Raw genomic sequence first — 21,673 nt, 5'->3', positions numbered from 1 at the left:
AGAGAAAACAAAACGTGAGTGGGGGAGGGGTGGAATCTCCAGCGGGCTCCAGGCTGATGCTCAGGGAAGAACCGACCTGGGGCTGGATTTCACGACTGTGAGATCATGACCTGAGGCGCAATCAAGAGTCAGACACTGAACTGACTCAGCCACCCAGGTGTCCCTCAATATGCGTCTTTTAAAACAGCTATTATTTATTGCGAGCCAAACCCTGTGCACCAAGTGCCTTTCTTAAATTCTCTCAATTGGTTTAAAGGACCTTGAGTGATAGGTGGTATCCCATTGTATATGTAAAGAACACAGGTTGGGTAAGTTGCCTGCGGTAACACAGGCAGGGTGTCGTAGCAAGGATGAGAAAATCCAGGTCTTGCAGTCTCCAAAACCCCAAACTACTGGATAAATTTTGTAAGGAACGATTTAAAAGAGACATTCCCAAGCATAAGATAGGGAGATGTGTGGGAAATGTGTTTTAAAAATAAAAGCATTCGTGTAACCTGTCTTTTTTTTTTTTTTTTTTTTTTTTAAGGGTAGTATTTAGTGTCACGATGTTTGGGGATCTGTTTGAAGAAGATTATTCCAGTGTGTCAAATTATCAGTATGGAAACGAGAAGAAGTTAAAGACCAAGGTTTTGGAGCCACCGGCTCCTAGAGAATTCACCAATTTAAGCGGAATTAGAAATCAGGGTGGAACCTGTTACCTCAATTCCCTTCTTCAGACTCTTCATTTCACACCCGAATTCAGAGGTATGCTGTGTTACATGCATTTGATTAGTCAGTAATATGCACCCTTGTCTCTACTTGTAATCAATTGTGCAAAATTACAAAAGTATCTTAAAGTTGCATTCCACAGCGTGGGTGTATTACTGCTGCTGACAGACATAAATTGGTAATTCTCTCTGTAGAGAAATGTGAAGCTTACATTATCTTAAATATATTCTGTGTGATCACGGTAGTTTTTAGTAACAAAAATAAGGTGATGAATTGCTTTTCTGATTCCTATAATTTAAAATACCACATAAAGACAGTTTTGTCATGAGTGCCAGCCTTCATTATTGTTATGCTATTTGTATTTTTAAAATTAAAAAAAAATTTTAATTTCACTAAAGTAATAAACACTCAAGTTACCTAAAACGATTAAATCCTGCCTTTTGGAGCAAGGACGGGATGTCCCATTATTTATACAGTCCATAAACGTTTATCTGCAATTCTGAAATCCAGAACATTCCAATAACCTGGTCTGAACTTGTTTAGCCTCAGAACCCAACCACATGTGAGGCTGTTTATAGTCTTAGCTGTCTCACTTGGGTGGATATTCATACATTTATTCCAGGAATGTGAACTCCTTAATTAATGGATACTGTTTATCCCAGATCCTGCTGGGGATGTAATGTTAACATATATAATGCTTTCTTCTTATTACCTTTCTCAAAGCTGGAAATTCCAAAGACCCAAGATGTTAGACAAGGGACTATGTGCAAGGAACAGAAACACACTCAATTAGGTCAATTAAAAGGGGGGTTTACTACAAGAATATAAGGGAATCTCCTTGAAACCACCTACAGGGAGCCAGCCTGACCTCACTGGACCCTTGATTTCTTGCCACTGTATTTCTCTTTATGTTTGTACCATTCCCATCTCTGCAAACTAGCTTCCTCCACAAGGGTCTTAGTCTCTTGGTTTCAGTATGAACATTACCTTCACGTGGCCCCTACTGGGGCCTTGAACCACACAGCTGCAAGACTGTGCCTCAGCTCTCCACAGTGTCTCCTCATGCTGAGGACAGACAACCTGGCTCATCCTGGATCCAGTATCTCATCCCCCACTTCCCATCAGTACCGAATTTAGCAAAATTTTTTGACATTTTCTGTTGCTTCTTAGCTTGGAAAGACTTCCTGCCTCCAGAGATTTAGTAAATATTTACCATCATCCCCTTCCCAGGGCCATTCTAATGGATGAAACTGCATGTGGGATTTCAGAGTGGAGCCATTTGTCCTTGACTCCATCTTCTCCATAAACATATCCCTAATGTATGCAGCTATTCCACCATTAGAGATTTTCAGCATAAATTTCAGCAGATTCCTAGGAGATTAAAGTCTTTCAAACTTTAATACAGTTGCAGTAGAAAAGTAGCCTTGAAAAGAGACTGAGGAAGGTGATTGGTGGGCAGGCAGTCCAGGTCATAGAGAGGGCACCTGAGCAAAGATAGGGCTGAATGGAGATGGCCACTGAGCAAAAGCCCAGGCCATCTTATTCTCAGCAAAGGAGGTCACTGGCCAAGCACATATCTTAGTGTGGACTGTGCATTCCTTATACGGCTTAGCATGGATCCTGATGCCTACTGAAGAGGTTATACAGTTTTAGAAGGGGTAGGAATTGGCAGAGTACTGAGGGCAGAATAATTTTGGAACCTTCTGGCACAGTGTCTTGAGTAGGGCTGGATTGGTTTCCACTGTACTGGTTCAGGGTGACGGAGAGTAGTGGGAAATGATCAGAAAAGTCCTTGTATGGTTTTATGCTTTAACCTTTAGGTTTGTAGCTCATTTCTTCCCATTTCCTGCCTGGAGCTCAGAAGGAATGTAGCATTCGTAATAGTAATCACCTGGGCAGCAGTGGTCTGCAGAGGGAAACAATACCCATCCCATCCATTCTCTCCCTGGAGTAGATCAAAGTGTCCTAGTAGGGGTTCCCATGTGGTTTGAATGTAGACTTCCCATAAGATTCAGATATGCCCCATTGAGCGACATGCCTAGACTTGGGAGTATAAAACAGATGTGGAGATTAGCACTCCAGGTAAGGTCACTACCATCTGTTACTACCCTTAACACAGAAAAGACATTGTTATACTAAAAACGAAGGGTGTGATCTCAGAGATCAAGGTGGTCTTTCTCTTCAAAGATGGTTGAAAGCCTCACATGTGGCTTGTAAATGAACATGTGATACTTTTATATATTGTGTGTTTCCTCATGTGGCTTTTGGGACCCACTGCCATAGCCAATAGAAAACCCTCAAAGATTTCTGATATTACTGTTTGTACTTTCATAAGCATCGTTTTCCTTGTGTAGATCTTCCCTAATGAAACCTTAGCATGCCACTTTATAGAGTCAGTGGTTAAAAGTAATGTTATCAGGAAATAAAATGTATGGAGTCACAGTATAAACATTGCCACAATCATACTTCAGAATCTCTAACTGATTTTATTTACTGGAGGCTTTGGCTTTCTAAAACAGTTTTCTAAAATGAAATAATGACGTTTCTCTATCACTGATTCTACCTTTTTGTTTAGAAGCCTTATTTTCCCTTGGCCCAGAAGAGCTTGGTTCATTTGAGGACAAGGATAAACCTGACGCAAAGGTATTAAATCTGTGATTTACAGGTGTTTTTGTGGGTTTTTTTTTTTTTTTTTTTGGAGTATTGAGGAAATTTTTTTTTTAATGTTTATATTTATTTTTGGGACAGAGACAGAGCATGAGCAGGGGGAGTGGCAGAGAGAGAGGGAGACATAGAATCCAAAGCAGTCTCCAGGCTCTGAGCTGTCAGCACAGAGCCTGACGCAGGGCTCGAACTCATCAACCATGAGATCATGATCTGAGCCAAAGTCGGAGGCTCAACCGACTGAGCCACCCAGGCACCCCTGAGGAAATGTTTTTCTGAGTAAGGAATTAAGTTCTTTGCTCATAGAAATCCATAATTTTATTAATTACTGAATATTAATCTTTATTTTCAGAAAAGTGATTTGGCTCATACACCGTACTGGTAAGGGAATCTTCCTCCCTAAAAAGAATTATTTCTCCAAATATAGTGCTGGAGCGGCTTTATAGACACAACCTGATCAAGAAGATATTCGCAAATGACCCATACTAGCCTACCAAAAAATCTACCTAATACATATGTAACAACAACAAAACTTAGACACTAGTGCTGTTTTAATTTAGTAGTCTGGAAATAAACCACGTGAGGAATTGGTTTATTAAAAGTGCATTTCTAATCGTGTCCCTCCTTGCCTAAACACCATTCAGAAGTTTATTGCTTTCAGGCTAACATCTGCACTTCGTAATAGTAGTCTTCTGTGATCCAGCCCAGTTCTTCTGAGACCACCTGTGTTGCGAAGAGGCAGTTTTTACCTATTTCCTTTTCTTCCCCATCTCCTGCACGTCATACTTTGTAACATGTAATAAAAATGTGGCGGCAATGATGTCAGATTGCCATAAAGGTGTCTAAAGTAAGTGAAGTCTTACTCTCACTTTAGATACTTAAGTCCAGTCTGCCCACGAGGCTCTGAGCAACATTCTCTGCCTGCCCTAACCCGCCCCACACCAGATAAAGCAGGAAGCAGGTGAGGTGGGTGCAGCCAGCCCTGTGAGGTGTCCGGACTCCAGAGTGAGTGAAAATCGTGACTGGAAAACTCCTCCTGGGGAGTGTGTCTCTGAGAGATTTTAGAGAGGGAGTGAACTAGTAGAGACTGAAACTGCTGTCAGTAATTGGGTGGTTTCTTAGAACTATTTGGGTGTTAGTAATGATCGTGTACCGTGTCGAGGTAGAAAACTCCAGATAGCTAAAGCTTTTTGGATTGAATTAGAATCTTAATAAAAAAGTGAATCTTAGTTCACCCCGTGTAATCGTTATAAACTTCCTCCTGGTTGAAGTGAATGGACTAGGAGAAAGGAGAAAACTAGTTTGCAGTTCTTTTAAAGCTCCCTGCCCCCAACGACACTTAAAGGACCTCATTTAGAGATGCAGACCTCATTTGCTTCTCTTGCAGGTTCGAATCATCCCTTTACAGTTACAGCGGATGTTTGCTCAGCTTCTGCTCTTAGACCAGGATGCAGCGTCCACCACGGACCTCACTGACAGCTTCGGGTGGACCAGCGATGAGGTACGAAGGTCAGCTTCTCCAAGGAACAGAGTTATCAGCAATAAAGAGTAAATGTTGGTTTAATAACAGTATCTGACTTCCTTTCATTTTGTCTTAGGGTCTCAAGAAATAGATGAAATATTTGCTTTTCACGTTCAGTAATTACAAGCCAGAAATCTATTTCTAGACATTTGCTCTATGCGAGATTTTATGAATGGGTGTGATTTGGCTTCGGAGAGAGGGTTGTGGACACAGGGAGAGGACACAGGGAGACTTATACAGTCCCTGTCCTTTATATAGTCTAGTTGAGATCATGGTGTCTATTACATGGAAATTCTCATTTATGTAACAAATTGCTAACCAGCTTAAAAAGCGGCCGGCCGACAACAATTCTGTCTGCCTTGATGGCATGCCTTTGTGTTTGAATCTGGGTATTCTCATTGGAACATTTGCTTCAAGGAAAATGGTGAAAACATTCTTAGCTGGTCTTTTCATTTTTCTGTCCTGCTTCCCTCCTGACTCCTCATTTTCTTCCCGTATCCTACTGTGTGTGCACGTTCTCTCGTTTTCTGTTGGAGTTTCTAAAGGGTACTTCACTACGTGCAAACACTAAACATGTCAGCAGCGAGTAAAGGTGCTTGTTGTCGGGGCGCCTGGCTGGCGCAGTCAGTTAAGCATCCGACTTCAGCCAGGTCACGATCTCGCGGTCCGTGAGTTCGAGCCCCGCGTCGGGCTCTGGGCTGATAGCTCGGAGCCTGGAGCCTGTTTCCGATTCTGTGTCTCCCTCTCTCTCTGCCCCTCCCCCATTCATGCTCTGTCTCTCTCTGTCCCAAAAATAAATAAACATTGAAAAAAAAAATTTTTTTTTAAAAAAAAGGTGCTTGTTGTTGATATTGATGAGCTGTGATTTTTTTAATGGAGTAGATGTATTCTTACAAGAGACAGGTGTGGGACACTATTGCAGAATCTAAAGAGGCAATGACCAGAAAAATGTAACATTGCCTTCAAAAATAAACTTCGAACTGTGGTCTTCTAATGACGAGCAACTCCTAAACCAGATGATGCTGTGAGGTTGAAGAGGTACGGCTTGGGTTTTGAAGTGAAGTGGGGTATTACGCAGTTAAGTTTCTGGGTTAGAGCAGGCGCTTAGGGTCAAGTCCTTCTTTCCTTGTTTTAAAAATGACAGCTTTGTGGGACGCCCAGGTGGCTCAGTCAGTTAAGTGTCCTACTCTTGGTTTTGGCTCAGGTCATGATCTCTCAGTTCGTGAGTTCGAGCCCCACATCGGGCTCTGCGCTGACAGTTGCAGACCCTGCTTGGGACTTCTCTCCCTCTCTCTCTGCCCTCTCCCGCTTATGCTTGCTCTCTCTCAAAATAAATGAATAAACTTAAAAAAATAATAATTATAAAAACATTTAAAAATGACCACTTCGTTGAGCTATAATTCACATGCCATAAAATTCACTCATAAGGGTACGAGTCAGCAGCTGTTCAGTATGTTCACAGACTTGTACAACCATCACTGCGGTCAGCTTTAGAACGTTTTCACCACCCCAAAAAGAAACCCCATACCCATTAGCAGACACTCTCCCCCCAGACCCTGGCAACCACTCATCTACTTTCTACCCTTATGGATTTGCCTGTTCTGGACATTTCACAGAAAGGGAGTCATACAATATGTGATCCTTTGTAACTAGCTTCTTTCACTTAAATCATGTCTTCAGTTTCGTTTGTGTTGTTCACATCAGCACTTCATCCATTTTTATTGCCAAGTAATATTGTACAAGAGGGATATGCCACGCTGTGTTTCAATCTAGTCATCTGCTGATGGATTTTCCTTTTAGATCATGAGCTGCCACTGAGTTGCTGATTTCATACTCTTAAAGCAGTGAAAACCTTATTATTTATTACTTTCTAAATAAAACCTCTCAGGAAACCCTCTAGGACTGGTAGAGAGGGACTCAGAGGCACCTTTTGCAGCCTCAGAATTATTCAGAAACAGAGCCTGCAAACTTCCACACGGTCCCTTCAGAGCCAGTGATACTGGAGAAATTTACATGCTCTAGTATCTCAAAAAATCAAGAAAAAAGATCCTGGAGCCCACTTCTTGCTCCAACTTTCATCCACTTTATCAGCTTCTTTTCACTCCCTCATGGTCTCTACTTCTGCACCTTTCATTTGTCCCTCTACCTCCTTTCTACCTTCTTGTCCAAGTCACTCATGACATCCACGGGCCAAGTTCCAGGAGACACTTCTCTGTTCTGAGCAGGCTCTCGAGAGCACTCCCTGCTCTCCCCCCCCCCCCCCTTAAAGCACCAGCTTCTGCTGCTTCCTGTGACTCTCCCCCGGCCCCCCCCCGCCGGCTCTTCCTCCTCTGCTCCACTTCTGAGTGTTGGCGTCCCCTTGGCTCTGGATTATCAGTTGTGCTTAAGGCGCTCGGTGTGTTCACACACAGCTGCATGACCCCTGGTGGAGTGAAGCAAGTTGCTTCAGAATTTTTCTCAGCGCTGTGTTAGTTGGTCTGCATGTGCAAACAGTAAATTCTGGTTCTTTTCAAATGCTGGTAATTCGGATCCCCTGATGTAAGGGAGATTTCGCTGTGCATACACTGCCGGCTCTTAGACACTGCTCTGTGCCTGCTGTGTTCTCCCTCCTCTCCTGTGGTGTGGCCATGTGTGTGGTTTCCCACAAGAATGAAAGCACTTTCCTGCTTTCAAGTGAGTTGAGTTATATGTACACACTGAACACCCCTGTTCATGTTTTCATTTTGTAGTGAAAGTAAAAACTGGTGATCTCTTCACCTGCCCTCCGTTTGCTTAGCCCAGTCATCCTTGTATTTGATCAAGGCTTAACTTCGGATTTCTAGATAAATCTTATGTTTTGTAACTAATACCACTTTAAAAATCTGTTTTTAAAAACCTGAAGCACAAAATCACATTTAAAAGTTACCTGTTTTATAGGAAATGAGGCAGCATGATGTGCAAGAACTGAATCGAATTCTCTTTAGTGCTTTGGAAACTTCTTTAGTCGGGACCTCCGGCCATGACCTCATCAATCGTCTGTATCACGGGACCATTGTTAACCAGGTTGTTTGTAAAGAATGTAAGAATGTCAGTGAAAAGCAGGTGAATATATATACAAGAGTGTTTTAGTAATAAGTTATATCATAAATTATAATTCACATAATTAAATCTGTGATCTGTAATATCACATGAAGATTAAAGCGTTTGTTACTAGAAATAACTTTATCAGTTATTTTCTTTTACTCCAACTACACCTAAATCCTGAGTTTATGATTCAGATTTCTTCATATAAACTAAAAGAAGCAAATATCTTAAAACGTAGCTTTAATCTTTTCTTCAGTACTCTAATCTTTAGAAAATAGATTTGGGGAATGTTTATAGGTAGAGATCTGTGGCCTCATGAGCAGACCCAATTTCATGGTTGGTTGGAGTATTGTAACAAAAGTTAATTAAGGAAGTGATAGAAATAGAGAATACTAAAGAATGTTTACGTTGACAAACACCTATAATTAAATATTGGATTTAGTTTATTAATATCCTTTAGAAAATTCATTTGTGTGAGCTTATGTTGTCCATTTAATCTACTTGAAAATTAGATATTGGAAATTTACTCCTGTAAATATAATGTCTCTGCTTGCTTTATAAATCTTATGCAGCACATAATTGCATCACTGAACAGTTGTCCCTTAATAGCCTCTTTTTATTATGGCAAGAGTTCTAGAAAATTGCTGTATTTGACTGTATGAGTAAAATATCAAATGCCATTTTCTAAATGTTGCATTAATTGCTTCTTTGGATATATGTATATATTCTTTTCCTTTTTTTTTAATGAAAGAGTTGGGGTAAAAAAAAACTTTTTGGTCCTTTTTGCCTGTGCTGATAGAGGATTTGGTCAGCTTAATTTGGAAATATGAAGACGTTGTGTGTCTTTGGATTACCATATGATTGACTTAACTATACTGTAATAATTCACAAAATAATTTTAAGACATAATGTACATGAAGGCACCTAATAAGTTATAGACATCAACTTTTCATAGGTACATATTATAAACTACATATGAATGTTGCTTCTATTCCTTTAGATTTCCACCATGAGCTAGTTAGTACTGTTATTTTACAGTCCCTGTAATCACTTAGGGCAATGCTGTTACACCCACAGAACTATGTATGATTGAAACTGATCAGATTTCACGTGTTTAGAAGTTATAAGTAAGTTGCAATTGAAATGCAGTTACAGCAGACTTGACAGACTGCTGTTTGCAAAATACTGTCCTCGTTTCAGAAAAATACCTTTTTATGCTGGCTCAAAATAATTAATTTTCTTACAACTCCCGTAAACCAGCCCTAGCAGAAGATGAAGAAGCAGGGTTTACATTAGAGGGTCCAGCCCTGCCTGTGCCATTCTAGCCTAGAGACGAGACAGAACTCGTAAGCCCTGAACACATACGCTTCTCAGTCCAGATGTGTGTTCAGTGGCTTATTTCCAACTAAAGTAAGTTTCACTGTAGCTGCCGGGAACTTACAGACTAGTTCGTGACATATTTTAGGCCAAATTACAATTTGATTTAGGGTAATATTGTGTGATGAATTTCACAGTATCCAATCAGGCCATCTGTCCCCTCATACTACGTACAGTGTTTTAGGGAAAAGTTATCTCTTATTCCCAACATATGTAGGAGTTGGTGATATGTTTGTGAACCACTGTGAAATTGTTTTCTTTCAATATGACATTCATGTGTGTTTCAGGAAGACTTCTTAGATCTCACAGTAGCAGTCAAAAACGTGTCAGGTTTGGAAGATGCACTCTGGAACATGTATGTAGAAGAGGAAGTTTTTGACTATGACAACCTGTACCACTGTGGGACTTGTGACAGGCTGGTTAAAGCAGCCAAGGTAAAGACAGACACCTGCCTTCTCTTGGGCGCCCCCTCCGCACTCGGCAGCACCAAGGTTTGTCAAGTGAAGCCAGCTTGCGTGAGACAGTCTGGAGGAAGCCCCTAATTGCAACCGAGGAGTGAAAACACCTTTCCATTCCACAGATCTGTATTTAATTTTTTACAGTAAAGCATTTTTTTTAAGTTTTCGACCCAACAGTTCTCACAACTTCTTTCCTTCCCAAGAAAAATATATCTGTACCTCAGCATTTCTTAAAAACACCTTTTTTTTTTTTTTTTTTTTTTTTTTTTTTAAATAGACTGCCCATATCCTTGCTTTTGGCAAAGTCCCACTAGGAAGAAGGCGGTAGGTTTTTGTTTCTGCCAAAAAGCTCATTGCGCTTTTCTTTCTTTGCCTCCTGCTGTGACAACAGACGGCCTCATTTCCTGCACATGCGGTTATTTTACGATATTGACAGATAACGCCTCCCTGCCTCTAGCAAATCGAATAAGCCCTTTCCTCCTCCCACAGAGGAGGGAAATACTCAGCCAGAGTGCTTCCTTTCTCACTGTGGGGATGACAGGAGGGCTAAGCCGTAGTGACTAAGCCACTGCTGCCAGATGATGCCATAGGCTGCCCGGTCAGTGGTTACTGAGCCCTGGCTTCAGGAGCCACCACCGAAGATGGGTCTTTGCAGGTATTCTGTGTGACAGAGAGCACCATCCCTAGAGCGGACAGTTCCTAAATTTTCCAACAAAATGAGGACCGATTTCAGTAACATAATACTGATTTGGCTCTTGGAGGTTGTAGGTGAGAATGTAAAAAACAAATAAAAAACGAAAAACAAACTCCATGCCTGTAGCTTTTCACAACAGGATTTGAAACCAGTGTGAACGTAACATTCTTTAGTATGCATTTCCATCCAGCCTTTGCCTTTTTGTGACACACGGAGAGGTTCATTGTTTTGCTTATTTATTTGGTATTTCACCTTTGGTGTCACAACTACAGCCTAGTAAAATAAATATAAAATTCAGAGGATGAAAGGTCTCGGAAAGATACGTAAACACGTTCTTTGTTTTGGTTGAACTTAATTAGCACATTAGTAAAACAAGAACCCTGAGCTCAACAAAAGCAGTTCTTGTATGTCAGTGGTTTAATTTTTTTTCAGTGGAAATTTTTTGATCTTGATATTTTTTAAATTGCATCCTAAATTTCAGTTTGGTCGTGCTACCTAAATTAATGTAGATTTCCTTATTCTGAGCACACTTTTCTCAGCCTTGTTGTAGATGAGATACTCGGGTTTTTTAGGTGTATTTTTTTTTTTTAACTTCTTGGAAAATCTGCCATGTCATGTTGCCATTTTCTCACTTAACTTTTTTTTTAACCCCCAATTTGTGGAATTGTCTTAAATATATTTTTAAGAATGTTAGATATTTGTATGTAAGGATGATAATACCATTAACGATGATTTAACAGATGAGAAGGTTTTTTTGCCACCCCCTAGCCAGCATACCATTAGAGCTAAGACACTGGGGGGAAGCTGATGACTTTTAAATAAAAAGCAGCTTCATTTAGTGCTTTGTCTTAAAACAAGGAAACAAAAATATTTTTTTATCTGCTTTAAAGGGCATTCGTTATAAAACCCCAATCATTGGGTCCTTTGTCCTGGGCAAAGGAGGAAGGTGAAACGCCAGGGCTCATGCAGGGAGGGAGCACTGTTAGAGTGGGGAGCACCAGTTACAACATGTTTGTTGGACAGCTTTGATTTGGGGATATCCGCGCTAAAAACATGAACTCGGGTTGTGACTTTTTAGTTGTAAACATAAGTAAGTGATAAATCACCTTTGGTCCCATGAAATAGATGAGTTCATGTCAGCTGAATTGAATCCAAGGTGATGAATTTATGTGATTTAAGGACATTATTTCTCTTAAAACTGCATCATGGGTTGCCTTTTCAGATCTTAAGATATCTTACATATTCTTTTCTATAACTCTGCTTTTTAAAAAACTGTAAAAATTTTTCTTTTAACAGTCGGCCAAATTACGTAAGCTGCCTCCCTTTCTTACTGTTTCGTTGTTAAGATTTAATTTTGATTTTGTGAAGCACGAACGATACAAGGAAACTAGCTGTTACACGTTCCCTCTCCGGATCAATCTCAAGCCTTTTTGTGAACAGGTTTGAACTCTTTTATTTTGAAATTTTTTCTTTTACCCTGTCAGGATTTAATCTTTATCGGCCTGGTTTTCAGTTGACTTACTGCAGAATCTTTCAACCTGGCTCTGTTAACATTTTGAGTTGGGTCATTCTTTGTTGTGAGGTCTATGTCCCATGCATTGTAGGATTTTAAGCCGCATCCCTGGCCTCTACCCACTAGATGACAGTAGCATCCCACCCTCCCACCCCACCCCTAGTAGTGACAAAAATGTCTTCAGACCTTGCCAAATGTCCTTGTCTCCTGGGGGGAGGGGGTTGGTAAAATCAGCCCCAGCTGAGAACCACTGGTTTATTACAGTCCTTTTGAATTTCTGAAGTATGGTTTGTTCTCAGTTCTTTTTATTAAACTCTCCTTGGAAGATCTTTGAAAGGAAAATTTAAGAACAAAATTAGAAATGACCCTACATTAGGAGAGATTACCATTAATTTGTACTTTGCTATTTGGATTTAGTTTACGTGAGATGCAGTAATGAATTACACATGTAGAAAGTGAACAGGTAATGGGAACTTCGCTAGCGTTGATAATCCTTGAGACACGTAATTTGAAAACAAATTATTACAAGCAACCTACTTTATAAGCCATTTTAAACTATTGTCTATATAATCACTATACATGCCAACATCAGAGCCATGAGACTGCTGTGTTTCTTATTTACAAACCATTATTTATATGTTCATTAAGACCAGGACATTTATTAATTCACTACTGAATTTCTGTGTATAAAAGTAATATTTCATTTATTCTTAAATTCAGATGGGCCTTCCTCTACTTCAAGCCTAATTTCTGAGCTTTTTGGGTTTTATTTTATTGGGACATACGGAATGAACAGTTTTTCCAGCATAAGTTAATATACTTGTCCCCCTCCATTTACTGCCTGAATAAAACAGGATAATTGAGTTAATTCTTTTTTTTATTTTCCAGTTTTACTGAGAAATAATTGATAGACATCACTCTGTAAGTTGAAGGTGTATAGCATGATAAGTTTTGATTTACGTATATTGCGAAATGATGGCCACCACAGGTTTAGTTAACAGCCACTGTCTCCTATAGAAAAACTTTAGGCCCTTTTTAAAAAAGTAGTTTGTCACATTATTTTAACATACTTTGAAATCACAAGTGAAATAGGTAAAACATTGAGCACTTAGCTAGGAAATTGACCATAATTTTACTTTTCGATTTCTATATTAATGAAAAAAATTATCACTTTGCATCTGTTTGTATCTCTCATCTTTTGCCTGAACCAGAAATACTAGTTACTTTCCAAGTAAATAAGTTTCTCAGATAATTGGCACCTTTCAAGTAAACTATCAATGTTTATGCTCTTTTCTCTTATAGAGTGAATTGGATGACTTGGAGTATGTTTATGACCTCTTTTCAGTTATTATCCACCAAGGTGGTTGCTATGGAGGACATTATCACGTGTATATTAAAGATGTCGATCATTTGGGAAACTGGCAATTTCAAGTAAGCATAGAAATTAGTTTAGAAGTATCTTTGCACTTTTTCCCTTTTTTGGTCTTACTGTTTTGGTGAAAATGACCTTTTGCCATTTATTATATGTATTTACCCTAGAAAATTTTTATAGGGAAGCAAAGTTAATAGTTAGAAGTTTTAAATTTTTATTTCTAAAACGTTTCATACAGAAGAAAAACCAGCATAGTACAAACACTTTCTATATACTCTTCACCTGGATTCTTTAGTTGTTAACAATTCACCAAATTTGGGGCACCCGACTGGCTCAGTCAGAAGCGCACGTGGCTCTTGATCTCAAGATCCCCACATTGAGGGTAGAAATTACTTAAAGAGGGACGCCTGGGTGGCTCAGTCGGTTGAGCGTCTGACTTCAGCTCAGGTCATGATCTCACAGTTTCTGAGTTCGAGCCCCGCATTGGGCTCTGTGCTGACGGCTTAGAGCCTGGATCCTGCTTCAAATTCTCTGTCTCCCTCTCTCTCTGCCCCTCCCTCACTCGTGCTCTGTCTCTCTCTGCCTCTCAGAAATAAAGAAAACTAATTAAAAGAAAAAAAGAAATTACTTAAACTTTAAAAAACAACAACAATGGAGCACTTGGGTGGCTCAGTCGGTTAACCTTCTGACTCCTGATTTCAGCTCAGGACACGATCTCGCAGTTCGTGAGATCAAGCCATGCGTCGGGGTCTGCGCTGACTGTGGAACTTGCTTGGGATTCTCTGTCTCCCTTTCTCTCTCTGCCCTTCCTCCCTCCCCGCCGCTCCCCAGCTGGCCTTTCTCTCTCCCTCTTTTTCAAAAATAAACATTTTTTTTTTTAATATTTTTTTTTCAACGTTTATTTATTTTTGGGACAGAGAGAGACAGAGCATGAACGGGCGAGGGGCAGAGAGAGAGGGAGACACAGAAACGGAAACAGGCTCCAGGCTCTGAGCCATCAGCCCAGAGCCCGACGCGGAGCTCGAACTCACGGACCGCGAGATCGTGACCTGGCTGAAGTCGGACGCTTAACCGACTGCGCCACCCAGGCGCCCCATAAATAAACAAACATTTTAAAAACAACAGCAATTTGCCAAATTTGTGCAAACACGCAGCTAACATCTTAGGAGTGCTGAACCATTTGAAATTAAGCTGAAGACATTCGGCCCCTTTACTCCTAAATACTTGAGTATTTATCTCCTGAGAACAAGGATGTTCCCTTACACAAGCATAGATCACAATCAGAAACTTTAACATTGAAACATTTCTACTCTCTAATAAAGAGTTTATATTCGGATTCTACCAGTTGTCTCTTCCAGATCCTTTACAGCATTTCTTCCCCACTCTGGTGTCGAGTGCAGGTCCCACGTTATACTTAGTTAGCACATCTCTTAAGTCTCCTTTAATTGGTAACTGTTCCTCGGCTTCTCTGTCTTCCGTGGCACCAACCAAAGATGATAAGGATTTTCTTCTTGTATTGTCTTCTAAAAGTTTTATAGTTTTGCCTTATATATTTAAAACTTCTCAGTCTTGCGGCACTTGGGTGGCTCAGTCAGTTAAGCATCCACTTCGGCTCAGCTCATGATCTCACAGTTCGTGAGTTTGAGCCCCGCATCAGGCTCTGTGCTGACAGCTCAGAGCCTGGAGCCTGCTTTGGATTCTGTGTCTCCCTCTCTCTCTGTCCCTCCCCCCGCTCACGCTCTGTCTTCTCTCTCTCTCTCAAAAATAAACATTAAGGGGCGCCTGGGTGGCGCAGTCGGTTAAGCGTCCGACTTCAGCCAGGTCACGATCTCGCGGTCCGTGAGTTCGAGCCCCGCGTCGGGCTCTGGGCTGATGGCTCAGAGCCTGGAGCCTGTTTCCGATTCTGTGTCTCCCTCTCTCTCTGCCCCTCGCCTGTTCATGCTCTGTCTCTCTCTGTCCCAAAAATAAATAAACGTTGAAAAAAAAAATTAAAAAAAAAATAATAAAAAATAAACATTAAAAAACTTAAATAAAACTTCTCAGTCTTCCCAGAATGGTTTCCTGTGAATGGTGTGTGACTTTTCCCCCCATTTAGGTATCTGGTTGCCCATGCCCATTTACTGAATAATCCATTCTTTCCCCACCAATCCCCAGTGCCAGTTTTGTTCTGTCAGTTATTTGCGTATGAGTCCATTTGGGCATCTATTGTGTTCATTGTTCTTTTTTCTATTGGTAGGCAGATACCACGTTGTTAATTTCTGTAGCATTATCATTAAGTCGTGATCCAGGCAAGTCTCCCTGTATGTTGTTATTCTTCAGGAGTATTGTTACTGTTTTGGCCTTTTACTCTTCTGCAGACATTCCTAGAACCAGCTTGTCAGTATTCTCACACATGTACACACCTTCTCAGAAGTAGTAGTTTTGAATCTAGATATGTAAACCAGATAGATGTTTTCATATTTTAGAGCTTCTTATAAAAAAGCTTTGTAATTTTCTTAAGATGTTCTGAAGGAAAGCACTAACTGAAGTCTTAGTTCCAATTAATTGCAGTGGGAAAAATCGTAAGGTGTAACACACCAACCCCAGTCTCTTGGCCAGCTTTCTAACGTGTAACTAGAACACAGTGAAATGTCAGTATGTAAGTTACAAGCCATCACGGTAAGAATAGGATGCTTACGACAGCTTCCTGACGATCAGACAATTGGGGTTGTTCGTGAATAGTTGGCCACACGCAGTAGTATCGCTTCTCTTGGTGCCGGCAGTGTTGCAGATGCACGTTCTACCTGTTGGTGTTTGCTTTCCAGAGCACCTGTCTGCATTTCTGATGCTCTGTCAGTTGTACTTGGATATTAAAAAGCATTTGGATGTTTAAAAAGTCAAACTGTTCCACCAAGAAGATGTTCTGTGGGGCTGTGGCCGTACTTTGTATTTCTTGGACTATTTGTGGCTAGCGTACGAAATGCAATTACCATTAGTTTATTGATTTTTACAACCAACCATCTCGCTAAACGCCTCTTATATCGCAGACATGTTTGGAGAAGGACTGGTTTGTGTCCCCCTTTCCAGTCCGTTACCTTCCATTTCGTTCTGGGCCGAGAGCGCCACGGAAGCATCACTCTCGGGTGCTTGTGCCACGTTTGCCAAGACGTTAGGTGTTGGGCACATTCCCAGTCAGGCGAAGGGAAGTTCTTCCGCCCTCATCTGCTCTAATTCAGCCCTCAGTGTGTCCATACTTAGTTTGCGCCGATTCTTATCATCCTACCTTTCTTCATGCTGCTGTCTTTAGTGTCCGGGGTCCCGTAGCAGAGACCTCTGGTTCTCTAAGCAGCCGTTCTCCCCCCACCCTGTTCAGACAATTAAATTAGCTCAGTTCCCTTCTCTCTAAAAGATGATGGTGAAGGTTTTTCTTAGTTTCTGATACAAACTTGAGGACAGATCCAATAAATACTGGTTGTTCATTTATTTTTTTTCTCTTTGCCTTGCCCGCCGAGGTCTTGACTTCTTTTTTTCCAGCTCCACCCTCATCTGTGTAACCTTGTTTTCCAGTGTTGCCCTGTCTCTTCAGTCCGAGAGAGCACTCCCACTTTCTGCACCGGTCAGATGCCAGGGCAGGGAGCGTGTCTCCGCTCCCCTCAATACCCAGATTTTCTTCAGCCGCTGTCTGATTTCCGGCACTTTTATAGTGATGAGATTTACCATCAGTCTTTGTTCTTTTGCAGTTTCATTTTCAAGTTTATCGTGGAGGTCACACACAGAGGTGGACTCCTGCAGTGCTGAGGTCGTGTGTCTCAAGCATTGATTCTGTCTTCCGTGTCTTCGTTTTGGGTTGTGCTTCCCTGGATATCCCTGCCCTTTTGTGTTCATTTCCTCAGAGTTAATTAGCTCTTTTCTAGCATCATTGGGCTCTTCTCCTGGTTCTGTTATGTGACTGGGGAAGAGAGACAGGCATTCTTTCGTTTGGTTTTGCTCTCTGTACTGCCTCTCTACGCTTGACGCTTTGTTACTTTAGCAAGGTCTTTCTTGGGGCTTAAAGAACAATCAGAATGCTTCCCTTTGTGCTTGGTATATTTTACTAGTCATGCCTTCTATGAAGCATCCCGTTTGTTAAATTTTTTCCTTTGTTCTTTCAGAATCACTAGTTTTTTCATCCAGAGCTTTGTGATGTTCAAATAATGATTAATGCTTTAAAAATTTCAACCTCAATACGTACATCTGCACACTGCTTATCTTTGTATTGCCATTATGCTGAGAGATTGCTTGTGCCTAGAGACATAGGATTCCAAATATTCTAATCATAGCTACATGTCCTTTCTGCTTATAGTTTGGCAATTTCTTCTTCCTTTCAAGGAGCCGTTCTCTGCGTTCATGGAGTTCTTTAGTAGCTGCTGTCTGCAAAGGAATAACTTTCATGACCAATCTGACATAATTTTCATGAGTTTAAAGTCAGCTTTCCAGGGGTGCCTGCCTGGCTCAGTTGGTAGAGCATGGGACTCTTGATCTTAGGGTTGTAAGTTCAAGCCCCACGTTGGGGGTAGAGTTTACTTTAAAAAACAATAATTATGTATTATATGATATAGTATAGTATAATAAAGGCAACATTTTAGTCTCCTTAGTGTATCTAGAAGATGATCCCTTTTCTTCTAGTATGGAGGCCATTGACTGCAAAATGTGACTCTAGATCTGGTTGTAAAAAGGAGCCTGATCTTTGCTTTCTGCTTCCTTTTTTCTCCCCCCCTGTTTATTTTGAGAGAGAGGAGGGGAAGGTTAGAGACAGAGAATCCTAAGCAGGCTCTGTGCTGGGAGCGCTGAGCCCAACATAGGACTCAAACCCACAACCCGTGAGGTAATGACCTGAGCCAAAATCAAAAGTCAAATGCTTAACTGACTGAGCCACCCAGGTGCCCCTGCTTTTTGCTTCCGGAGAGACCTTTTGCTTCATTGATGGTTGTTGACATCACTTTGAATATTACCTTGCACATTTGAAGAAAGGGGTCAGAGAAGCCTTCACAACAACTCCCAGTAGGCAGCCCAGGGCTAGTTCCTACTGTCCGGATAAGGCCAAGGTTGGACACTGGCAGAGTGGAGGAGGACTGGGCCTAGCCTGTCGGTTACCCACACCAGCGAGACACGTAGGGGCAGTGCTGGCCTGCCTTTCCTCTTCTACCATTTTTAAACCTCTTATTCTTTAGTCATGTCTTTAAACATATTATTTTATTCTAATAATTGCAGTATCTGAAGACTTTGTAGGTCTGCTTGGATATCTACTGCTTCTATTTCCTTGGGATTTTGTTATTTTAGACTGTAGTCTTGCTTGATTGGTGGTTTTTTTAAGAACATGATTTATTGGGGCGCCTGGGTGGCACAGTCGGTTAAGCATCCGACTTCAGCCAGGTCACGATCTCGCGGTCCGGTCCGTGAGTTCGAGCCCCGCGTCAGGCTCTGGGCTGATGGCTCGGAGCCTGGAGCCTGTTTCCGATTCTGTGTCTCCCTCTCTCTCTGCCCCTCCCCCATTCATGCTCTGTCTCTCTCTGTCCCAAAAATAAATAAACGTTGAAAAAAAAAATTAAAAAAAAAAAAAAAACATGATTTACTGGAGTAATTCATGAGCTAGGTTGAAAGTGCCTTCCTCTGAGAAAGATAAGTTTTTGTCTCTACCACATGCCTAGGGTCCCTTCCAACCCTTAACTTTGACCTAGTGGTTTTGGAGCCATACCATGTGGGCCACAAACCCAAGTGGGGACTTGTGATTATAAATTTAGAGGAGGTGTTTTTCTACCTTCATCTAGTATCAAAGTAAAAGCAAGTTTCTCATTGTTTTTTATTGTGGGGTGGATTTTTCTAGGCCATGTTTATACTGTGAGGGTGGCCCTTTTCAGGTTTCTAGCATTTTGCTGAAGTCTGTCTATGTGGTATAATTAAAAAATGCATATTTATAGTCTGTCTTTGCCCCGGGTTCCTGGAATAGAGCTTGAAATTTCCTGAGTGTAGGCTTGTCTTTTGTTATTCATAATGAACCCCTTTCAACCATATCCGAGTTCATGCTAATGGGGTGACTCTTGGTGGGAACCTAGATACCTTCGAAATGAGGGCTGATCAGCAGCAGAACCAACTGCATGCTTAGAGGGTTGGTGTTTTTAGCCCCAGTCCCTGCCCTGGGGAGGGCTGGTGATTGAATTCAGTCCATTGGTAATGCCTGCATACTGAAACTTTGATTAAAATTCTGAAGGAGACTAAGGGAGCTTGTGGGCTGGTGAACACATCCATGTGCAGGGAGGGTGCCCACCCCGACTCTACAGGGACAGAGGTTCCTGCTGTACTCAGGACCCTTCCTGACCTCACCCTGTCCACAGGGTGTATAAGTTCCTGAGTTCTGTGAGCTATTCCAGGAAATTCTCAAACCTGAAGTGGGGGTTGTAGGAACCCTAGAGTTTGTAATCAGCCAGGCAAAAGCACAGGTGGCCTGGACCCTGCGCAGGACCCCATTTGTGGCTGTTGTCTGAAGTGGGGACAGTCCTGTGGGACTGAGTGAAGTTAGTATCAGAACTGGATTGAATTGTAGGACACCCAGATGGTGTCAGAGAACTGCAAAACTGGTTGTTTGGAAAACCAGTCATTCAACTCCATACTTTTGGAGGTCTTGAGGCTTTGCCTCCCAAACCATGTCCTGTATGAGCATCAAAGTGGCAGCTGCATCAGCCAGGTTGGATGGCTGGAGGCCTCAGCTCTGGATTTCCTCCCTGGATTCCCGTTTCACTTTTTCCCTCAGGATTTCCCTGATACTCTCTTGCTAATTCAGTGTGTGTTTTAAAAAGATGCCTTTGCTTTTTATTGTTGAGTTTACTTTATCCAGCATTTTTAGTAATTGGTAAAGATGATTATACTTAATGTACCATATTGTTTTACTCTTTCTGTATTTTGGTCTTGTGTTAATTGTTTAGCTCTATTTGTATTTATGGTTTTAAGTCAAATTAAAATGCTTTTGCAAGATGGCATGTACCAAAAATCCAATAAAAAAAAATACCTTATTTTGATATGTTCCCAAATAACTTCATAGAATGGGGTGAAAACTTAAGACGACTGGGAAATAGAAGGGAGCCTGAAGCTGAGCTTGCTAGTGATTCACACACAACCTGTCAAGATTTGTAGGGTGCAGCTGGGGTAGTGCTTACTGGGAGAATGTCAGAACCTGCCGAGCGTGTGTTGTGCTGGAGGCTTATCTCATAATTCCATTTGCAGATAATGATCGAGAGATTAAGTAGTTTATTCAGGATTATTCAACCAGAACTGGAATTCAGAGCCAGGTCTGCTTGATTCCAAAGTATATATAAGTTATTACGATGTTGTTACTATCCCTTCTCCCTCTTGAAACTTCGGTGGCACAAACATTTCTCTTTTGTTAATTACCTTTTAAGGGAGTAATGATAGAAACCTTTTTATTGTTTTCCTTTCTAGGAGGAAAAAAGTAAACCAGATCTCCAGAATAAAGAGGAGATTGACGATGATCCATTGATAATTCTAAAAGCAATCTTACTACAGGTAGAGTTTATATTTTCGTGTGTGTGTATTACAGACATGCACATAGGTACATGCAATTTCATTGATAGAACTGATTCTGGTACTGTTGACAGTCTTTTTCCTTTGGGACATTCTCTGTGTCTATTTTTATAATTTTTTTATTGGAGACTTTCTGGTTATAAAAAATTCATATTTGTGGTAGAAAATTTGAGAGAAAAAATACTAGGAAATATATCAAGATAATAAAAATATAAATCAAATATCCAGTTATTGTTAATACTTTGATGTATATTTTTTACATTCTGCTTTTTGTCTGTGTTTATGCATATGTATATTGGGATTGGGTTATGGGGTTTTTTGGTACTACTGTCCTTTTGAATGGAATTGGGATTCACTTTACATATTGTTTTGGAATTTGCTATTTTCCCACGTTATCCTTCCTAATGCCTGTAATACCTGAAGTTATGTCCTCTTTTTCATTCCTAATACTGATACACTGATAATACCTCAAGTATGTGACTTTTAACGTTTGCGTAGTGCTGTGTTGTAAAGGTGGTAGTTCTCCTTTTACGTATTTATTCATTCCTGTGAACAATTTTTCTTAATTCTTTACCACGGACCTAGTCTGAGTCCTTTAACTGCATTGGTCTGTGGCCACTGTATTAGTTTGCTAGAGCTGCCGTAACAGAATACCACAGATTGGGTGGCTTAAACAACAGAAATTTATTTTCTCACAGCTCTGGAGGCTGGAAGTCCAAGATCAAGGTGCCGGCAGGTTTGTTTCCTC

At 40.9% G+C, this 21,673-nt stretch overlaps 1 protein-coding gene across 16 annotated transcripts in view; it reads left to right on the top strand.

The window, feature by feature from the left end:
- USP40 (ubiquitin specific peptidase 40) overlaps positions 1-21,673 on the top strand; it is a 90,123-nt gene that overhangs the window by 992 nt on the left and 67,458 nt on the right. For 10 of the 16 annotated variants that reach the window (XM_045034635.1, XM_023259824.2, XM_045034637.1 and 7 more), the window contains 8 exons: positions 527-744; positions 3,284-3,351; positions 4,760-4,873; positions 7,811-7,975; positions 9,622-9,768; positions 11,783-11,926; positions 13,302-13,430; positions 20,824-20,907. In XM_045034635.1, coding sequence (XP_044890570.1) covers positions 546-744; positions 3,284-3,351; positions 4,760-4,873; positions 7,811-7,975; positions 9,622-9,768; positions 11,783-11,926; positions 13,302-13,430; positions 20,824-20,907 — 1,050 coding nt within the window. In that variant the 5' untranslated portion in view covers positions 527-545. Of the gene's footprint in view, positions 1-526; positions 745-3,283; positions 3,352-3,724; positions 3,754-4,759; positions 4,921-5,674; positions 5,933-7,810; positions 7,976-9,621; positions 9,769-11,782; positions 11,927-13,301; positions 13,431-20,823; positions 20,908-21,673 lie in introns of those variants that run through there. The other 6 variants (XM_045034636.1, XM_045034638.1, XM_045034640.1 and 3 more) reach the window with 6 other exon arrangements.

Source organism: Felis catus, chromosome C1, assembly GCF_018350175.1.
Source record: "Felis catus isolate Fca126 chromosome C1, F.catus_Fca126_mat1.0, whole genome shotgun sequence".
NCBI lineage: Eukaryota > Metazoa > Chordata > Mammalia > Carnivora > Felidae > Felis > Felis catus.
The sequence above is the reverse complement of the archived record's forward strand: the minus strand, read 5'-3'. Positions and strand labels throughout refer to the sequence as shown.